General features: G+C 38.7%; 2 protein-coding genes across 2 annotated transcripts; one reads left to right on the forward strand and one right to left on the reverse strand.

Annotated features, from left to right (window-relative positions):
- The first annotated feature begins 2,076 nt into the window (after positions 1–2,076).
- On the forward strand, positions 2,077–7,551 carry cenpq (centromere protein Q). The gene is made up of 8 exons (XM_069658018.1): positions 2,077–2,259; positions 2,346–2,412; positions 2,562–2,667; positions 3,069–3,137; positions 3,570–3,699; positions 4,137–4,256; positions 6,222–6,299; positions 6,725–7,551. The coding sequence occupies exons 1-8, from the start codon at positions 2,158–2,160 to the stop codon at positions 6,743–6,745; spliced, it is 693 nt and encodes a 230-aa protein (XP_069514119.1). The 5' UTR covers positions 2,077–2,157; the 3' UTR covers positions 6,746–7,551.
- Positions 7,552–8,501: 950 nt separating this feature from the next.
- Positions 8,502–13,087, reverse strand: LOC138588060 (C5a anaphylatoxin chemotactic receptor 1). The gene is made up of 3 exons (XM_069658017.1): positions 12,984–13,087; positions 11,826–11,984; positions 8,502–9,562 (listed from the first exon to the last, which is right to left on the reverse strand). The coding sequence occupies exons 2-3, from the start codon at positions 11,961–11,963 to the stop codon at positions 8,606–8,608; spliced, it is 1,095 nt and encodes a 364-aa protein (XP_069514118.1). The 5' UTR covers positions 11,964–11,984; positions 12,984–13,087; the 3' UTR covers positions 8,502–8,605.
- Between the last annotated feature and the right edge of the window lie 644 nt (positions 13,088–13,731).

The raw sequence follows: 13,731 nt of genomic DNA on the forward strand, positions 1-13,731 counted from the left end.
TTTTGACCATACAATTTTGATAATTAACATTTCAATTATATCCGTTCCTTTATTTTTTTTTTAAAGGAATAATTTTGAACATTTTGGAAAATACACTCAATGAATTTCTTGCTAAAGTCAGATGGAAAAAATAGATGTCTTGTTTTTGTCTGTCTGGAAAGACTGGAAACAGGCGGAAAAAACATGAATCATTAATTCATATAACAGGGCTAAAAGGTGGAGCCTGACAATGTCAATCAGACGATTGTAAACCATGAAATATAAGAACAGATACTGAAACATTGCTTTCTCTGCAGCATGTTTATCATAACCCCGGACTTCCACTGGTTGCATGTCTGTTGTGTTAGACTTGATTTAAATGTGTTTGAAGTGAGCCTCCAAGGCAGTGCTTCTTAACAGGATGTAGTATGCCTTAGCATACTCTTTTGATTTGATTACTGACATAAAAAGATGGTTACTTTTATCTATGGGGTGGGGGTGGGGGGGTGAGGTTCTGTATGGTTGACAGCAAGGAGTCATGTAATGATACAGCACTGCCACCTAGTGAAAACCATAGAAATTACTTACCTTTAGTAACTGCTTGAAACCGTTTCTTTTCTTGCAGAGGTCTGCAAATAAAGACTTAAAAAACCTTTTTTTTAAAAACAGACTTAAAAAAACCAAAACAAATGCTGTTAAAGTGTATTTAAACAACTTAGTTAGATTAGATTACTGGAGTCATATTAACACATCCGGACACCTGCACAGAAAAGTGCTAGTATATTTTAATGTACATGCACAGTGTATAAATAAGTCTATGATTGATGCCATATTATAATCCATGTCTTCTCTTTACAGCAAGTGGGTCTGGCCAAAGAGTTTGAGGCGGCACATTACACAGATGACCTTTGAGCTCCTGCAGGAGCCCAATCAATCAAAAGGCTGCATGAAAGAAAAGACAACCGAAGTTAGGACACATATTTCATGAATTTCTGAGCCTGTGTGTGGCTAAAGTATTTTACGAGTATGTTTTGTGATGCGCTTTAAGTGAGAAATGAAAATAAGGATTAAGATTAATTTATCATATTACTTGTCTGAATACAGTGTAAATTGTGTGGAGGGCTTCACAGAGCGTGTGATGAAGAGGAACACTGTTTATAGCAATCAGGTTAAGTTCCTTTTATAAGTGCATTAAATAATACATGACCTCATACAAAAGTATTTGTATTTTAATATATATTAACATGTTTTTAAAAAATGCTTGGTAAATTATATAGTGTCTTATGCACAGAAGAGTATTATTTAACAGTAGCACAAGATAATCCCATTTTCTCTGCAAGTTAGATGGAAGAGAGTTAATTATACTACTTTAATAGTATTATAGACAGGAGACAATACACAGTAGTGCAATGAACAGTGCAAAGGTGCAGAGATACATATTGTTGAATCAGGTTGTTATATACAAGAGGTAGATGGTTGTAGACTTGTCATGCCTTGTGGATCCTTACAGAAAACATACTTCAAATGGAATACGTGTGTTCAAAGAATTGTAAACATACTGTACCAAAATGGCTTCAATCCATTTTATTGCACTAGTATTGTATGCCCTGCTTAGCACCGAACAGGAAGCGTTATCGTCCTAAATTTGTAGCTCCACTGGGATTAAATTTTCCTGTCGCGTAAGTCAGCTGTACATATTTTCAATATGTTACTTGATGCATACATTTACTTTGAGTTATGAATAGAGACTTCCTCCCTCCCTCCCCCATCAAGTATTCAGCTCTGGTAATGTATGTTTTAGCCTTGAAGGAATAGCTGCCTAGCAGGCCGATCACTGGGTTCACATTTACACTTTAAACGCATGCGCATTGTTGTCTCTGCGCAGAATTGTTCGAAAATAGCCGCGCGAAAAGGAGCTCTTCCGCTGACAACAACTAATTTACTAACAACAACTAATGTAATTTTGTTTTTTATACGCACATATGACAATGATATTTGAGTCTTAACTTTTTATAACTTAGTTTAGATCTTAACTTTTACATGAGAAAGCCAGTATTTATTACGTTTCTACAAATGTCGGTTTATTTACGTTAGCTTAGCCAGCCGTTATTACATTGTGTCACATTACCAATACATTGGTTCATAGCATTGCTGTATTTTGTAGCTACGTTAGCAGATATGAAGCCTGTACGAGGTTCCGGTCGTGCTGCGTCGAAAACACCTAACTTAAAGAACAAGAAAAAGATAGACCGAACTACGAAACAGGCAACTGAGCATCAGGTAAGATAATGTAGTAACTCTCCAGCCTGTTGTTACTGTGTCAGGTGGCTATCATGTAGCTAACGTTACTTTGACAATACTTACAGGACCCGGAGCCCGGTGACAAAAACGATGGCAGGAGCACCCACCCAAAGCAGGCAAAGAAGAGGAAAGGTTAGACCATCTGATTAAGCTCGGTATCCTGCAGCCTCAGATGTATATATATTCAATCTCGAAGAAATAATGATGCATCATACTGTAAGAATTGAACCACAAAGGTTGCAAACTACACTGTTACTTTCATTTTTTTCTTGATGGAAAAGCTGAAGGCTCGGTCCCTAAAAACAACATCAGAGCTCGGGAAAACTGGAAGCTGATGCAAGGGTCCTCCATCTCTGCTCTGGGAAACATAATGGACTTGTCAATACTGTGAGTTTCACATTACCTGATCTGGTCTTGCTTAAACTTATATAAACATGTGTTACCGTATTAGCTGTATACACTCAGTGGCCTGTATATTATTGTAAAATCTATTGACATCCAATGCAGCAGCGCAGGGACAAATTCTACCTTGAGATATAGTACCGTTTTTGTAATGAATCCAGAACATTTAGTTAAGTCACCCTATTGAAAAGTATTAGTCAGTATAAGATAAGGATTACATTGTATTGTATAGATGTAGCTAATGAAGTGGCCACTAAATTGGTATTGGTGTATATATGTTGATTGGTGAGTATCAACCAATTTCCTTCTAATAAAAAAAGGAGGCACTTTGCTATATGTCATTGAACAGTCAAAATCAACTTTGTCAGGACACTCATTTTTTACAGAGCAACTCTTGCTTTGAAGCGGACAGAGAAGACAGAGAGCCAGGAACATCTGAACACAATGAAAAACAGGTGAGCAATAATAAAGAAACTAGGATCTACAAACAATTGTATATATCCAGTGACACTGCAGTATATCATTAACCAAATAAAATATTGATGTTGCAAAGCAGGTATTTTTATCCAGCAATTATACTGTGGTGTTTACTAGATTGATGGATATCCAGAGGGAAATTTAGGACTAGTGCTGGATTAAGGACTGTTCCTTTTAAATAATAAACTAAGCAGAGTTTGTAGTTGTCCAGCATGCATTTTTCATGGTGGATTTTATTGTACTTGAACTTAAATCAACACATATAACAATACATACAAACCACGTGTTTCACACTACCTATGATGTCAGTAAAAACATCACAGTTGAAATATACAAAGATGGGAGATACATTCTGTTTTAGTTTCAAATGTTTTTGTCATTGCTGATTAATTGCTGACAAACTGTTTCAGGTTCCTTGCACAGTGTGCACAGCTCAAAGTTCCAGTGCAGAAACAAAAATGTTTTGAGCGTTCATCTCACCGACACCAGGAGGAGACCAAGAGGTCTGTGGTTGGAAACCAGACTCTGAGCAGCCTGGAGGTGTGAAACAATGTGTTACTTTCTTCTTAAAGGGGGAATTTTAATGCTTTTTTTTTTTACTATTTTCAACTACTATTGGTTGGAAAAAATAGTTCAGTATCTTAGGTACCTTTATCTCTAGGAGCTTGCTAATTGATATTTAGCTATTTATTCAAATATTTATAACAGCTAAAGAATAAACAAACAAAAAAAAGAAAATAAGTCTTTAGCTGCAGGATATAATAAGTAAGTTATAAGTAAATAAGTATAATTGGTTGATCATACACCCGACTATAATCCTACAAAATCCCTAACTTTGTGCAAGTGGGTGTGTGTATATATGTATTTATATATATGTATGTATGTATATATATATATATGTATGTATGTATGTATGTATATATTTCTATATTACTGTTTTACTAAATAATGTGTTGTTGTTTTGTCCGAATTTTCAGGAAGACTTGAAGGCTGTGGTCAGCGCTCTGGAGAGAACAGATGAGCAGACTGTCTCTTTACAGCACACATGCAGTATGCTGAGAGACCAGGTCGAGGAGGAAGAGGAGAAAGCTAAAGAGGTGCACACAAACATATACACTCTTACAAAACAGCATACAGAAGTACAAAACCAAACAATTAAATCATGCCCGCTCAGCAGGTAGAGCAGGCCCCACTATATACAGAGGCTAAAGTCCTCGACGCAGCTGCCGGAGGTATGACAAAATAGCATGTCATTAGATAAGGACCGTTTAGGACCACAGTATCAATGCTGTCAAGTTAAATCCACAAGAAATTCGAATACATTTAACCTCTGTTTTTAAGTATTAACATAATTAAAATTTGAATGTTTTTCTGTTCATCGTCGAATTGTATAACGTGCGCTGATGCGTCGCAAAAACATGAGGGCAGAGTTCAGAGCTGCTGCACAGTAAAGTTATGCGCACAGAAATGGATCTTGTCACGCATTGCTTGCGGTCTCTCAGGGCGTCACGTTCTAGGGAGCGCTGGCTTGAGCCTCAAACGTTTTGAATGAAGCCCCGGTACAATATTTAATATAATCCTGTCTCTCTGCTCTGCTTGTATTTACTGTCAGTCTGCCGCTTTGCTCGTACTTGCTCAACCAATGCACATTGCATGACACAAGTTACAGCGAGAGTAGAGTCCAGTGGGGAAAACTCAAAACTCCGTCTTTTAATAGAGGGGAGGGTAAGAAGTAGACCTCATGTGTCTGTCTGTATCTGTGTGTGATAAAGTGTATGTGTGCCTCTGCGGGTGGGTCAGGAGGGGCAAGTTTCCAGTATTCTAGTGATATGATTTTAATTTTTCTGTGAAGCACTTTGTGTTGCATTCTTTTTGCATGAAAAGTGCTATATAAATAAAGTTTGATTTGATTTGATTTGAAGTAGCCTACCTTCTCAATAATTGTTGATTTATGTTCTGAAGTAGGTACGTTCTGTTGTTTCATTAGCTCACCCTGCTCGTCTTAAATAAGTACTTAAGTAAAATACTGATTCTCCAGTTCAGGGAAAGGGATGCTTTGACATACAGTCATTACATCAATCTATGTGTCATAGCAGTCCTTTTGAAATTGACGATTATTATTATTATTAATTTTTGGTTTATTATAATACATTTTCTCAGTATTAATATCATCACACCGTGACGTAGAAATTGGAGACAAAAAAAAAAGTAACCTTAAAAAATAATCTTTAGAACAATTGATAAATTAGTCGTTACTAATCGAAAAAATAATTGTTAAATGAATTGACAAAAAAAGAATCGTTAGGTGCAGCCCTTAAATACTAGTAAGCATATGCTTAATCGGCGTTACGATTATGAGGGGGTCCTTGGAAAATGTTCTCCTCTGTAAGGGGTCCCTGGCCCCAAAAAAGGCCCCACCCTTTTTACTATTCAAATCTTACAAGCATTTGCAACCTTTGCCTTTGCAACTCAAATGTTTTTATAAAATTACTGTTGATCCCTCTACTGGTCTACAGTATGCATAAACAATCAAAAAATCTCTCCACACTTGCGTAAATGTTTGTGTTTTTTAATCTGTTTTGATGAGAAATCTTAACTAAAATATTGCTGTCATATTGCATTATTTTGATAATGTAGAGATTACCAAAAAACTCTGGCAGACATTTTAATGTCTTAAGGGTTCCCCTTATTCCCTGAATATCATTTAACTCTAACACAATTGTCCTGGAAACTTTGCACAATAAATAGGCAGTTTCATCTCTGTAGACATCGGAATTGAGGTGACCCAGAAACAGAAGTGGTAGATGGCATTTCTTCACAAACCTTTTTGACATAAGTTTGCGTGTTGTGAATCAAGTAGAACAGCATAACAACAATGTTTCAACATAGCAGAAACATGGCATTCATGTGGGCTCTAACTCAATTGGTGTTTTCTTGAGGTAGATAGTCTTATCAGTAAATACAGGAAATATCGGTCTTCACTACACAATAATATACTTCTTCAGAGATTTGCAGTGCTGTGTTTTTTTTTCATTTACTGTTCTCGTTCTTTGTTCATACAGATTTTACAGATAAGTGAACAAACGGTTCTGAACCTGCCTCCTCTCCCTCTGCAAAAAAAAGATGAAACAAAATTCGAGGTGAGCATAAGTGGTGCACAAAATACACTATCACAATATTTAGTCTCTGCTTGACTTGTCACTATCACACAATAGATGTTTCACCTTTAAAAGTTCACCCTTCAATTCTTTTGTGAATAAGATGTGGTCAAAATGTGGTCGACACTTCCTCTATTATGGAACGGGAATGTCATAACATGTCCTCTGTGGTGCAACTTCTTTGTAATATTGTGAAAAATATTTAAATCTGTCGTCTTACGAAAGGCACAGAGAACACAGGATATCCGTGCTTTTGCATGGTCTCATCTGGTCTGTTCAGCGAAAGGATTAAGCTTTGGTTTTGTTTCAGATCACATTTTACAAAACACTATCATAATACCGACATTTACTAGACGCACATAGAATCAACTTGCACTGCTTAATGTTTTTTTTCTTTTTTTCTTCAGGTTCAGGGGGGAGAAAAATAATACCACACAGTAACTGTGAGAAATCCTGCAGAAATGAACCACCGCCCAGGTGCTGCTGCTACAGGCACACACACTAATCAGCTCTTCTGCCCTGACTTTACATGGATCAGTGGTGCACCTTGTTCAGACAGCAAGTTTGCCAAATCTCTCCTCACCCAGATCAGAAAAAAAACTGGGGTTTGGTGTGTTGGCAAATATTACTTAATATTACTCAGTTCCATTTTTTTGCTTTCCGGGAACACCTGTGGTAATTGATTTCAGGCGAAACAACTACAACCACTATTTGTGGCTTAAGAATATTTCCAACCACAGGACAGACAGAAATGTGAGCAATAATTATTGCAAAAGCTAAAACCATTATGTTTCTTTAGGTTTGGAAGAATAAATGTGGTTTATTCTGCTATTTTCCTTTTTTTAAGGATAACTTCTTGGAAATGTTGCCTTCATTCATGAAACAAGGGGAGAGAAGGAAGGATATGACATTTAAAAGTAGACTGCGTCCGGAATCAAATGACAGTTGTTGCTGTCATTTGGTATGCACATTAATATTTTGTCTACGGCGGTGACTTTTCTCCAATTTCCTGCCTTTAATATTTTACAGGATTCAATTTAACAATCGTCTTTTAAGCTGTGGATGCATTTGTTTTTGCATGCATTGAAGAGAAAGTTCAGATTTGATTTAAGTGATACTGCATGTGCAAACAAAGACAAACAGGTTGTTCATAATTGAAATTATTCTTAGTCTGACCTGAGTGCATATTTCCATACAAGTATTAACTGTGTCTGTATGTGCAGATGTGAGTAAATAGGAGCCCTTTAAATAACTGGACTTGCATTTTCTTTCATTTTTTAATGCAGAGAGAAAATAAAGGTAAAGTGCTTACATGGGTTACAGCAAACAATATTAAAGCTATCTCATAGTACATTCAGAAGGATATAATGATATTGTGACATATTGACTTCCTGCTCAGAATGTTGCTTCCTCAGTCTTCTCAGAGCTTAGAGACAGACAAAAAATCATTGGTTCATTAGTACAACTGATACAAAATCTGTAGATCAAAACAAGTTTCAGTCCTGGCGTCTTGAACACGAGCCACAAAGAGAGATGCATGTGAGTATCAACTGATAAGGTGAAGCCAGGAAATGGTGTTGATGAAATGATGCTGTGTTGATTTTTATCTTGTTTGTACGTCTAAAGGTGTTTCCTTCCGCCCACTTATTTACTGTCTGGACAAGATGATTCATGAATTAATTTTTATGACCATGCCTTCAGCATGTCGCAACAGCAGCAGCATTTTTGCAATCTGCAGTCATCTTCTTTTCTTAAGGACACCTGTGTCTATGTAACTTGTTAGCTGAAAGCAGAGAAACCAAGGCTGCTTCAGTGTCTGATGAGATGTGTGACCTTTCATCATTCATAGTTTGTCTGACAAGTGGTGGGAGTTGAGCTCTTTATCTCTGAAATGCTAACACAACTCTTTCTGACACCTTAAATTCAAGCCTTTAAATCAAACATTTTCATGCCAATAAAGGTTTTTCTCCCGTCAGAAAGTGTTGTAATGTGAGGAAGGCACAGGCAAGTGGTTGTTTTCAAACTAAGATTCAACTTAATGCTATGTTCAAATCAAACAGACATTGCATGGCTACAAATAGAAAAAGCTATATAAATGTATAAATGATGTTCTTCTATGAGCAATTTGCACATATCAACCAGTTAAAAGTTATATTTGAAACATTTTACATATTTTAAGAGTCACATTTTCAAAGATCAAATACATTCATGATTGTAAAATGTAAAAACTACTTAAATGTAAAAAACAAAACAAACAAAAAAACATTAAAACACTGTCGACCTTTTTCCTACATCTGTGAATTCTTAAGAGAGTTTTTAAGCGACTTCCGCCGCACGGACTCTGTGGAGTCATCATTGAAAAGTCGTTCAATAGTGGAGACGAGTGAAGCTTTGATGGCACGGCTTAAGCCACGGGCAGCGAACACATACAGCACCGGGTTAAGAGCACTCTTGATGTACACCAGGTACAGAGATATGTATGTGCCAATAACTGCTCCACCATACGGCGCCTTCCGTTCCGGATGTACCTCGGCCAAAGCACGCAGGAATCGACAAACAAAATAGGGCACCCAGCAAGTGAGGAAGAGGAGCATGGTGGTAAACAGCACGTGGTACATCCTGACCATCCTGCGGGCGGTTGCAGGGTTTGAAGAAGTGGGTGTTGGTGGCATTGCCTGCTTGACGGTGAACAAAACAGCCAGGTTACTCCCCAAGAACACCAGAAAGGGAAGGATGAAGCCAGCTATTGTTTCTGTGACAAACAGCCCCATGTTAAATTTCACACTCTCCACGCAGTGGTATTTCTCCTCCATTTTTCTCAGGTCGGCACTGTGGAAGTAGGGGATAGACAGGGCTATGGCCACCAGCCATAAGATGGCACAGGCCAGAGGAACGGCCCAGGACGGGCGCCGCAGTCGAGCCCACACAGGCCTCAGCAAACACAGGCATCGCTCCAGGGCCACAGCACAGAGCAGGAAAGCGGAGGCGTATAATCCCAGGCCTCGCAGGAACATGATCAGTTGGCAGAAACCACGGCTAAACGGCCAGCTGTAGTTGTGGGCAAGGAAGCCCAACATGAGGGGGGTACGCAGAAGCAGCACCAGGTCAGCCAAGGCCAGGTTTAGCACATAAATACGGAAACTGCTGGCAGCACGTGTCTCCTCATTGCTACCTCTGCGCACCAGGTGACGTTGACCCCGCATTCCGAGGGCCCAAACCACCAGCCCATTCAGAGGTACGCCCACCTGAATGAATCAAGAGGACCACTTGTTACATTTAATGAAAGACTTTCATAGCTATAATTTGAACTTTAAGAAATACACACGAGGAGATCAGTACCACTTTCATGTCTGTTGAATAAATATAAAGTTACAGCTGGCAGCCAATTAGCTTAGCATAATAAAAAGGGGAAACGGCTAATCTGGCCTTACCCAAATGTACAAACATCTGTATACAGTGCTGTGAAAAAGTATTTGTCCCTCTCCTGATTTCTTGCATTTTTGCTTATTTGTCACATTTAGATGTTTCAGATCATCAAACTAATTTTAATATTAGACAAAGATAACCAGAGTAAATACAAAATGCAGTTTTAAAATGATGGGAGAAAAGTTACCGCCTACCTGGCCCTATGTGAAAAAGTAATTGCCCCCCCCCAGTTCAATTTCACTAGGCACACCCAGGCCTGATTACTGCCAGACCTGTTGAATCAAGAAATCACTTAAATAGAGCCTGTCTGACGTCGGCTAAAAGATCTCCAAAAGCAACACATCATGTCGCAATCTAAAGAAATTCAAGAACAGATGAGAAACAAAGTCATTGACATCTATCAGTCTGGAAAGGGTTACAAAGCCATTTCTAAGACTTTGGGACTCCAGCGAACCACAGTGAGAGCCATTATCCACACATGGAGAAAACTTGGAACAGTGGTGAACCTTCCCAGGAGTGACCGTCCTACCAAAATCACTCCAAGAGCCCATCGACGACTCATCCAGGAGGTCACAAAAGAACCCAGAACAACATCTAAAGAACTGCAGGCCTCACTTGCCTCAGTTAAGGCCAGTGTCCATGATTCAACAATAAGAAAGAGATTGGGCTAAAATAGCATCCATGGGAGAGTTCCAAGGAGAAAACCACTGCTGACCAAAAAGAACACAAAGGCTCGTCTCACATTTGCCAAAACACATCTTTATGATCATCAAGACTTTTGGGAAATTATTCTGTGGACTGACGAGGCAAAAGTTAAACTTTTTGGAAGGTGTGCGTCCCGTTACATCTGGCGTAAAACTAACACTTTCACAAAAAGAACATCATACCAACAGTCAAACATGGTGGTGGTAGTGTGATGGTCTGCGGCTGCTTTGCTGCGTCAGGAACTGGACGACTTGTCGCAATTGATGGAACCATGAATTCTGCTCTCTACTAGAAAATCCTGAAGGAGAATGTCCGGCAGTTCAAGACCTCAAGCTCAAGCGCACTTGGGTTATGCAGCAGGACAATGACATGAAACACCAGCAAGTGCACCTCTGAATGGCTTAAAAAAAACAAAATTAAGGTTTTGGAGTGGCCTAGTCAAAGTCCGGACTTAAATCTGATTGAGATGCTGTTGCATGACCTTAAACAGGCCGTTCATGCTCGAAAACCCTCCAATGTGGCTGAATTACAACAATTCTGTAAAGAAGAGTGGGCCAGAATTCCTCCACAGCAATGTAAAAGACTCATTGCCAGTTATCGCAAACGCTTGATTGCAGTTGTTGCCGCCAAGGTTGGCACAAGCAGTTATTAGGTTTAGGGGGCAATTACTTTTTCACATAGGGCCATGTAGGTTTGGTAGCTGTATTTACTCTGGTTATCTTTGTCTAATATTAAAATTTGTTTGATGATCTGAAACATTTAAGTGTGACAAATATGCAAATATATAAGAAATCAAGAAGGGGGGCAATACTTTTTCACAGCACTGTATCTGCACCTAAAACGTATTAACATGTTCCATCTCTGTACAAAAACCCAGGTTTTTCTCGGACTATTTCTTGGTCAGACTCCAGAATCTTCACTGCTTCTGACCAATAAATAGTCTTTAACATATTCCCCCGTAAAACAACTACATGTCTTTTTTCCTCTTAAGGTTTTAGATCAGTATATATGCCACCTTTAAGTTTAAATGAAAAAGCTTTTGAGGATTTTTGGTACCTTTGGAAGAAGGCAGGTAAGCTGTCTCCCTCTGTCTTTATGCTAAGCGAAGCTTGCCGTCTGCTTGCTCCAGACACATACTTAAAATGTTGAACTATTCCTTTAAAATTAACAGACATCATAAACTCACCTTTGTGCTTCTCAAATGGAATTAATCAAAATTATTTTTATAATATTTTTGTACATAATCAAATTGACATAAAGTTTTGTTCATGGAAAACCAACAGATGATTCCAAGTACTATACTATCTCTTTCTGCAGCCTCTCGATCAGTGTTTCTGATCCAGAGCATCCTGTCTGGAGCTGAAGATAATTTCTCACCAGGAAGATGATCAGAGTAACCGTTATTTGGATTCCCCTCTCTGCCTCTGTTTGCCATGAGCTGCTGGAGATGTTTTGGCCAGTCAGTGATTGGTTTGTTGCGTGGACAGAGAGCTGTGTTCCATTCATGTTGGCCATTGATGTGATGTCAAACTGGAGCTGAAACACACAGAGCACAGACTTCACTTCAACAGGTGCATCAATTTATTGGCTGCTATGTGTTGCTCTTTTGAAATTAAGAATGCCACAAAAAGGGAATTCATTTTGCAATTGACAAATGCATGATTGCATATGAATATGGATTTCACATGTCAGTTGCTCAAAACTGCTGATGCCCACATCCCACACCAACATGACACCGCATACTTCCCTATTCACATTTGCATACTTCTCTCTTACATTTGCATACTTCTCTCTTACATTTGCATACTTCTCTCTTACATTTTCTCTGTTTTGGTTCCAGTTTAGGTTCAAAACTACAGTTTACAGTTAAAGTGACATGTTTGGGTTTTTGCTGAAAAGGGTATCCAAATCCACCAAAACACACTTGTATTTTTGCACTAAACAGGACATTGAATTGATCTGCATTCACTTTCTGGATAACCCTATTCTAAACTTTAACCCCAAACCTTAACCCTAAATAATCTTATGGTTGACTGCACAAAAAAAGCTTTTTTACCCTAAATGGGGGTTGACTGCCCACAATTTGACCATGTATTTTTTCATGCCCACAATGTGACACACACACACACACACACACACACTTGTGTCAGGTGTTGTATTAGCAGTAATGATTACAAAGAAAGGAATCTGTTATATTTTCATGCATCCATCGCTGCCTCAGGGCCGTGCCTGAATGTACTTGCAGGCCGGCCTGTTTGTGTGCAGCTGGAATGAGAACAGCATGCATGCAAGGACTTCGTTATCAATGAACACACCTCTTTTAGTCTCCACACGGCAGCAACTCTAACATTTACTGATGGTGACTGATAGCACATGTAGTTCCCTGATTAAAAGCACATATAGTTCAGATTTCCAGGATCTTGACAGTAAAAGATCCTGGAAAAAAGTCAAGTCTTTACAATCTGGGCCATAAAGCCAGTTAAAAAAAATGCCTCCTATTATGTGGGTGTTCATTAATAAGAGTTTGATTCTTACCTTTTATTTGCCCTGTGTGTGTGGGAGATGTGGAGCAGGAGATAGAGAGAACAGGAGTGCCTACAGCCAGTTATTAGAACAATCTCTCTCACACACACACATACTCTCTCTCTTTCCTGTGTGTGATTGCAACACACACTCCTTCCTTTGAACATTACATACTGAAGTTGTCATGTATTTAGACCAATGAGATGCCATTTCCTCTGCCTCCAAGCAGCTTTTATTGACTTCTCTATGATTAAATATTAACCTTAGAGGCATAAAAAGCATTGTGAATAAAGTTGTCTGCTAAACTGACATTAAAATTCATCCTCTAATTAACTTCTTTTCTCCTCCTCTTTTTAAGATCTTTTATGATGTTTGTGAGCAAAGAACACTGGGAACATATAAACGACTCTCTAGTTAAACATTTTCTGCAATTATTGTCACTTTCCATCTCTCTTTCGTTTACTTACAAGACGTCATCCCGCTCACACAGCTTTAGTTGTTAAAGTAGTCTTGTCCTGTGCGTGTGCTACTTAGTTTGCCTATTTGTTCATTAGTTACTTTAATGGTTTGAGTTTCACAAAGATGCTTCGACACAAAAAGGCTGTCAGGATAAGTTGACTCATTCATCAGAACTTTCTGCTTTCACAAGACTATCCAGCTCCGTGTGGTGCGTGGTGGTCGGTGAAAAGTTTGTGCTTGTGCATTGCAGAAGGTGTAGCTCAGGTATTAGAGCAGCTGCCTCCCAACCAATAGAGGACAC

Source organism: Semicossyphus pulcher, unplaced genomic scaffold (assembly GCF_022749685.1).
Source record: "Semicossyphus pulcher isolate SPU_LCO1_2020_fin unplaced genomic scaffold, fSemPul1.0.p SCAF_1, whole genome shotgun sequence".
Lineage (NCBI taxonomy): Eukaryota > Metazoa > Chordata > Actinopteri > Labriformes > Labridae > Semicossyphus > Semicossyphus pulcher.

Bases quoted from the DNA above. Each gene is read 5' to 3' on its own strand.
- cenpq (XM_069658018.1), top strand. From the start codon at position 2,158: ATGAAGCCTGTACGAGGTTCCGGTCGTGCTGCGTCGAAAACACCTAAC. The intron at 2,668-3,068 runs GTGAGTTTCACA...CATTTTTTACAG, and splicing joins ATAATGGACTTGTCAATACT to AGCAACTCTTGCTTTGAAGC. The intron at 6,300-6,724 runs GTGAGCATAAGT...TTTTTTCTTCAG, and splicing joins AAGATGAAACAAAATTCGAG to GTTCAGGGGGGAGAAAAATA.
- LOC138588060 (XM_069658017.1), bottom strand. From the start codon at position 11,963: ATGGCCAACATGAATGGAACACAGCTCTCTGTCCACGCAACAAACCAA. The intron at 9,563-11,825 runs GTGAGAAATTAT...TGATTCATTCAG, and splicing joins TTACTCTGATCATCTTCCTG to GTGGGCGTACCTCTGAATGG.